This window comes from Brassica oleracea, chromosome C4 (genome assembly GCF_000695525.1).
Source record: "Brassica oleracea var. oleracea cultivar TO1000 chromosome C4, BOL, whole genome shotgun sequence".
Lineage (NCBI taxonomy): Eukaryota > Viridiplantae > Streptophyta > Magnoliopsida > Brassicales > Brassicaceae > Brassica > Brassica oleracea.
Window position 1 is genome coordinate 46,243,311 of NC_027751.1, and position 6,566 is coordinate 46,249,876.

General features: G+C 34.9%; 2 protein-coding genes across 4 annotated transcripts; one reads left to right on the top strand and one right to left on the bottom strand.

Moving 5' to 3' along the window:
• Positions 1–685: 685 nt before the first annotated feature.
• On the bottom strand, positions 686–2,758 carry LOC106342186 (probable 2-oxoacid dependent dioxygenase). 3 transcript variants are annotated; one of them, XM_013781052.1, is made up of 4 exons: positions 2,575–2,758; positions 1,931–2,456; positions 1,322–1,643; positions 686–1,240 (listed from the first exon to the last, which is right to left on the bottom strand). In XM_013781052.1, exons 2-4 carry the CDS (start codon positions 2,440–2,442, stop codon positions 989–991), a joined length of 1,086 nt encoding a protein of 361 aa, XP_013636506.1. In that variant the 5' UTR covers positions 2,443–2,456; positions 2,575–2,758; the 3' UTR covers positions 686–988. The 3 variants fall into 3 exon arrangements, with proteins under 3 accessions (XP_013636506.1, XP_013636507.1, XP_013636504.1); XM_013781053.1 differs by having other exon boundaries at positions 2,537–2,637; XM_013781050.1 differs by lacking the exon at positions 2,575–2,758 and having other exon boundaries at positions 1,931–2,530.
• A 2,522-nt stretch (positions 2,759–5,280) lies between these two features.
• LOC106342187 (glutathione S-transferase F9) lies at positions 5,281–6,500 on the top strand. Its single transcript, XM_013781054.1, has 3 exons — positions 5,281–5,537; positions 5,611–5,659; positions 5,818–6,500. The coding sequence occupies exons 1-3, from the start codon at positions 5,394–5,396 to the stop codon at positions 6,270–6,272; spliced, it is 648 nt and encodes a 215-aa protein (XP_013636508.1). The 5' UTR covers positions 5,281–5,393; the 3' UTR covers positions 6,273–6,500.
• Positions 6,501–6,566: the final 66 nt, after the last annotated feature.

Below are 6,566 nucleotides of genomic sequence, written 5' to 3' on the forward strand. Positions count from 1 at the left end.
ATGTTGGGGGGGTAGCCTTATAGTTGGAGAATAAGAAACGTTTGTTGGGTGTATCTTGTACTGTTTTGCGGGCTCCACGACACGTGGCGGTCCGCGATTAGTTCTGTTTTTAATTTTTTTCTTTTTTAAAAAAAATCAATTAAAAAAAAAATAATAATAATAATAATAAGTGCCCCATGTGGGTTTTTGGGATATTGATGTTCTAAGGATATCAATGTAATCAATCATCGTGAAAATTAATGTGAAAGCGACACATAAGAAACTCACTTCTCAATTATTATAGAGATAAGGTTATATGACTCTAAAATAAAGGAACAATGAGTTTGTAAAGTTTTGGAAAGTGTTACAAAAATTTGTAAAGCTTTGAAAGGTCTTATAAAGAAATTTTTAACAAACGGCTTATTGTATTTATTTACTTTATAAGGTTTAAATGTTTTGGAAGGTCTACCAAAGAATTATAGAATTTAGAAAATTATCTACAATCGTATAAAATCTTATAAATATGGATATAGTTGGGATTATAATGAAGCTTGCAACACCTTATAGAACATGTTTTATTCTGTTTTTTTACTAGACAATAATCTCTCATTTAACTTATAACATTATTCTCTATTGAGCGAGACAGTTTTCACTTTAATCTCCTCATCTTGTAAATCCGTGCAGACCTTGTCATCTGTGACTTGACTTCATGATAAAACATTAGATATTCACTAATAATCTCGTCTTTAAAGCATTATATATACAATCTTACGTTTGACAAATGATCTAGAAACAATCAAAATACTACCAACAAAACGGATATGTATATCATACAAGCAACAAATCTTGCATGGGAATATGCGAGATGGAATCATCATAGCTACCTGTCCAAGCTCCTCGTTTCAATTGGAAGTCCTGGCCGAGGCAGGTGTATTTGTTTCAGCATGCTACATACTGATCTGAAATTGCCTAGAAGACTTTGGATACGTAAGTCTGTCCAAAGCTTTGATCAGATCTTGAATTGATGCAACACAGAGTTCCCATCAAGCCCTCTGGCCATGTAATGTCTCGTGTACTCAGTGAAGGTAGTGTCTCTATACTTGGGAGGATTTTGTTCAGACAAAAGCTCTTTCATCGGTCCATATACTCGAAAACTCGGCAAAGGATGCACAAAGAATGATGCTACCGAAACACGAGGCTCGTCACCTCTGTTAGCCAAAACCCTATGCTCCACGCTCAAAAACTTGTCATTCGTTATAAGCTGCAACCAAAAAAAATCACAAAATGAGTATTAATCAATGGTTTGATATATTGATCATGTCAATATAATAAAACTAATTACCTGTAAGAAATCTCCAAGGTTGATGAGAAGAGCTCCAGGAACAGGAGGAACATCCACCCAACATCCATCCTGAAGAACTTGAAGCCCACCGATGTGGTCTTGAAGAAGAATAGTGAGAAAAGATCTATCTGAATGCTGACTTGTTCCGAACGTTAGGTCAGGCTCAGGACAAGGCGGGTAGTAGTGAGAGAGCATTAACAAACCCTTTGTGCAATCCATTTCTTTCAAATGGTTAGGATCCATCCCTAAAGCTTCTGATAAAAGCTCAAAGATTAGCTCCCCTAACTCCATCACTTGCTTTGAATACTCCAACATGATCTCCCTAAAACATTTAGACCAATACAACTTACAAAATCCATCAATAATGTAAAAAAAAAAACAAGTTCAGATTTTATGATTCTTACTAGGAGTCGGTCTGGTCTGGTTTTAGCTCTGTTTTAATTTTAGTTTTTTTGATATGTTGGTTTATAAAATTAACTACCATATTAGAAGTATACCTAGCTACCCTTTTTTTTTGAATACAGAAGTATATCTACTTCAGTTTTTCGATATTTCGGTTTATACTAAAAGATAGTTACCATATTAAAACCGAATCTACTTAATTCTTACCCACAAATCTCTGGCAAGTCTTCTGTTCTTGGAACATCAGGGGACATGAAACAACTTAAAGTATCTCTCCAGTTGGCAGATGGAGAGCTATAGAGATCGAAGTTACTATTATAAGTAACCTTCTTGGTGTCATCCCGGGTATAGAGCTTCTTCCTCACGTCTGAGTCTTGTTCATGAAACCCACAAACCCTATCTTTCATCTTGTCCATAACTTCAACCGGAATCCCATGGTTTATCGCCTGGAAGAACCCGTATCTCTCCACCGCTTCTTTGATCTTCGGGATCACGCTCTCTCGCGTGACTGTGGAGTTGAACACGCCACCTCCGAGATCGATCGTTGGGATCATCATCGTTGAGGAGGGAAGCAGTGGGTTTGGAGCCGTTGAAGTGAGATGAGGGTGGTGGAAGATACGGGGGATCTCTGAGATTCCGGCGTCGACGAGACCTTTCACTCCGAGTTTCATTTCGTCGAAAGCTTTTACCTCGGTAGCACGATCGTACTTCGCTTCCATCCTCTTCTTCCTCCCTTTTTTTGTTTGTGTTTGTTCAGAAACAGGACGAAGAGACAAAGCTTTTAAAAGAGACGAAAGACAAGAAGATTCTTACAATATTTAGGTGATCAGAATACGGTGTTCAAGGCTTACGTGAGCTTTGTTGTTGTTATCGCCTTATCGGAAGATGGTGGAGCTCGAACTACCCCACTTTTATCTTTTGACTTTTCAAACAAAAACTGATTAAAAATAAAAGAAAAAGTGGAAATGCGGGGTTATCGATCCACGTACCTCTCGTGTGCTAAGCGAGCGCTCTACCATCTGAGCTACATCCCCATGACAATGGTATAGGTAACTAGAACTTGTCAGTATATATCTAGTAATGTAAAATACGAACGTCCTCGGTTCAGGTAGACATGTCAATTAGGGCCGAAGCCCGCACAATCCTAAAATTATCGGGTTTTAGTTTAGTTTTATAAGCCTAAAAAAAATTGTGTCTTTCGGACTAAGTCCATTTGGGTTTTGGGTATTTAGGACATAAACCCGTTTGGATTAGGGTCGGCCTGAAAACCCGAAATTTTATATTTTAGTGTAAATATTATCGTTTTTGTAATCGAAACCATTTTTAGTATTGACATATTATTTTAATATTTTTATCCAAACTCTAATAAAGCAAATATAAAAGTTGTTAATGCACTTTATTGTTTCATCATTACAAGTGTTATATTTTAAATTTTACAAATGTACATTCTTCTTTCATGTATAACATGTTTTTTTTTCAAAATATAAAGTATGAAACGTTTGACCATGTTCATCATAATTTTTTTTCTCTTATATCTTTAGTTTTAATTCATATTTGATTATTTAAATCTTATTAAATTTGTTTTTTATATAATATGTTTTTAAAGCATACGAAAAAATAAAATTTTTGATAAAGAAGAAAATTTACACACTTTATATATATTTTTTAAATGAAACTGTTTTCTTATGAAAATTCACATGCATTAAAACGATGAAATTGACAATGACAAATTATTTTTCGAAAAGTCCACAAAAAGCCAAAAAACCCTATAGCCCTATAAAAATCGGACCGGACTCAAATATTTATGGGCTTAGCGGGTTTGTGTTGGGCCGGTTTAGGTAACTGAATATTGTTTGTGAAAGTGACTAAATGAGTGGGGATGATGACTAAAGATTTTTTTTTTCTTTTTCCTTAATGATTACAATTTGAGTAAATGACAGCTAAAGAAATTAAAAGAGATCAACCGAATCTCTTGGAGGATGCTTCCGGGTCTTTGATTGGTATGGTGCTGAGACCGGTTCAAAGCTAAAACTATTTGCAAGGCATCTTCAATTTTTTTTTTTATCGCTGATATATTTAGTGTGGTAGAATCTTATTCATAAAATTATAGTTCTACTTTCTGTGAATATTTCCGAATTTCGAACGAAATCTTATTTCAACTTTTGTTGTTGTTGTTGAAATGTTAAAATCTTTTAACTGAAACAAATAAATCAAGACTAATTTAAACACAATCAAGACTAATTTAAACACATGACTGGTCAAGTCGTAAGCACACCTACCAAAGAGAGAATTGAGGCATGTGGTTCAAGAAACCGTTGGGGCTCATTCTCTCACGTTTTATTTTGGTTACACCTACCTACTTAGAACCACCCATCTTTTGTTTTCTTCTCCCTGTCTTGCTCCTTTATTTTCTTCTTTTTTTAAATAAAAACAAACATACCTTAATTAATTATAAAAGTGTTTTAGGTTACAAACTAGTGGTTATTGATAAGTGAAAAGAATAGTATATAAATCACATTTAAAATCAATCAATATGAGGTTTAGGTGCCGCTAATTCTTTTAGCAAAGTATGCATGATGCGGTTTATTTTCGTCAGATATTCTACGGGTAATAGGCCCAGAAATTAGCTTTCATAAATTTTATGTGGGCCAGATACCCCCCCCCCCTCTTCAAGATGCCTCCGCCACTGGGTCAGATAACTGCAAATACTATCCACTGTAAATGAAATAAATACAATCCATAGGAGTATTATTTAGGGTATATCTTTTAAAATGAAATATGTTTATATAAAAAAAAACACAAAAAGAGAAAAATGACCAACATGTTTCATTAGAAATGTAAAAGAATTTATATTTTTACTCTATAGATATATAAATGTAAATCAGGATTTAAATGAAAAAAAAATTGAAAAAAAAATATTTAACTCGGATTTCTTTCCAATTTTTTATGAATTTTTTTTCTTCAAATTTTATTTTAAAATCCTAAAATTATTTTAGAAATTATTTATAAAATTATTCATTATTTTAAACTTTAATTATATGGTTTTTAGAAAAAAATCATAAACCCAACTTTTTCATATATAAACTCTAAGTTTAAATTAGTTAATTCTAGGAATATAAATAGTTTATATTTTTTTAATAAAACATATTTTAATCATTTTGATGCTTGTGTGATATATTTATGATATAAAAAAATTAGTGCTATAATTTTTCAGTTATTTATACAATCAAATATTTATTCGATTATGTTTTCTAAAAAAGGAGAAAAAAATCACGTTTTGTGAGATCTTTTATTGGTTTTGATCTACGTGTCATGGTCCCATTCCCGTTCCCGGATACTCCAATAGCTAAAAATTATCTACAGTAAACTGGATTAGTTATACAAAAAATATATTTTTTATCAACCACACAATAAAATATAATAATATATTATTGAATAACATAATAATACACTCAAAACATTATTTTTGTTTAAAAGAAAAAAAAAAGTAAGAATGAAAATATCTAAAGAAAACGCAACGCCACATGTCAAAAATAATGATCTCTCTATCTGCCAAAGCCCCCGCTCCTCGCTATAAAGATGGCTTCTCATCATCACAGTTACAGAGTCAATATCACTTAATAACAATCTAACTGTTGTGTCTTGTAAGAGAAAGAGAGACAGAGAAAACATGGTGCTAAAGGTGTACGGACCTCACTTTGCTTCACCAAAGCGTGCTTTGGTAACGCTTATCGAGAAGGGCGTTCCCTTCGAGACCGTCCCCGTCGATCTCATGAAAGGAGAGCACAAGCAGCCTGCTTATCTCGCCTTACAGGTTCCCCTTCCTCGATCTCCTCTGAATACTCATTTCAAGATTCTGATGATTCTCTTTGTTTCTTCCTATGCAGCCTTTCGGTACCGTTCCTGCTGTTGTCGACGGTGACTACAAGATCTTCGGTACGTCCTTACATAATAACTCAATCTTGGTTGCTTAATAACACATGATCTGAGATTCTTGATACAGTTTAGGCTTATTAGAAGTTTGATCTTAGATTAAGACATGTGTAAAAGTTGTTATGGGAGATGCTGAGAGATGTTTTTTTTTTTGTTGACAGAGTCACGTGCGGTGATGAGGTACGTAGCTGAGAAGTACAGGTCACAAGGACCTGACCTTTTAGGCAAAACCGTCGAAGACAGAGGTCAAGTTGAGCAATGGCTCGACGTTGAGGCCACCACTTTCCACCCACCGCTACTCAACCTCACACTACACATAATGTTCGCATCAGTCATGGGATTCCCTTCCGATGAGAAGCTGATCAAGGAGAGCGAGGAGAAGCTCGCAGCTGTGCTCGATGTCTACGAGGCACATCTCTCGAAGAGCAAGTACTTGGCTGGTGATTTCGTCAGCTTGGCTGATTTGGCTCACCTCCCTTTCACTGATTACTTGGTTGGTCCCATCGGTAAGGCTTACATGATCAAAGACAGGAAGCACGTGAGCGCGTGGTGGGATGATATTAGCAGCCGTCCTGCTTGGAAGGAGACTCTTGAGAAGTATTCATTCCCTGCTTAAGATGAGGATGATGATCATCATCATGTTCTTGGTCTTTGTTTGTGTTTTGGAGTTTCTAAGCAATGCTTGTGTTTTATGTGAGGTTTTTAATAAAGAGTGGAACCGTATGCCTCCTCTTATCTTACGTATGTCACCTCTCTTGTCTCTTTTGTTTCATATTGTAACTCCTCTTCTGTGTGATTGAGTTGAGGCTTGAATCTAGAGGAACTTAATTATATATCTTTGGTTTAGCTCATTCCAACCACATTTTGATTATTGTCACCAGTTTAACTCCCTATCAAAGTTGATATCTTG

Excerpts from the sequence above, each read along its gene's own strand:
- LOC106342186 (XM_013781052.1), bottom strand. The coding sequence starts at position 2,442 with ATGGAAGCGAAGTACGATCGTGCTACCGAGGTAAAAGCTTTCGACGAA. Across the intron at positions 1,644-1,930 it reads GACTTGCCAGAGATTTGTGG|GGAGATCATGTTGGAGTATT; the intron begins GTAAGAATTAAG and ends TAAATGTTTTAG. Across the intron at positions 1,241-1,321 it reads ACCTTGGAGATTTCTTACAG|CTTATAACGAATGACAAGTT; the intron begins GTAATTAGTTTT and ends TTTTGGTTGCAG.
- LOC106342187 (XM_013781054.1), top strand. The coding sequence starts at position 5,394 with ATGGTGCTAAAGGTGTACGGACCTCACTTTGCTTCACCAAAGCGTGCT. Across the intron at positions 5,538-5,610 it reads CTGCTTATCTCGCCTTACAG|CCTTTCGGTACCGTTCCTGC; the intron begins GTTCCCCTTCCT and ends CTTCCTATGCAG. Across the intron at positions 5,660-5,817 it reads CGGTGACTACAAGATCTTCG|AGTCACGTGCGGTGATGAGG; the intron begins GTACGTCCTTAC and ends TTTTGTTGACAG.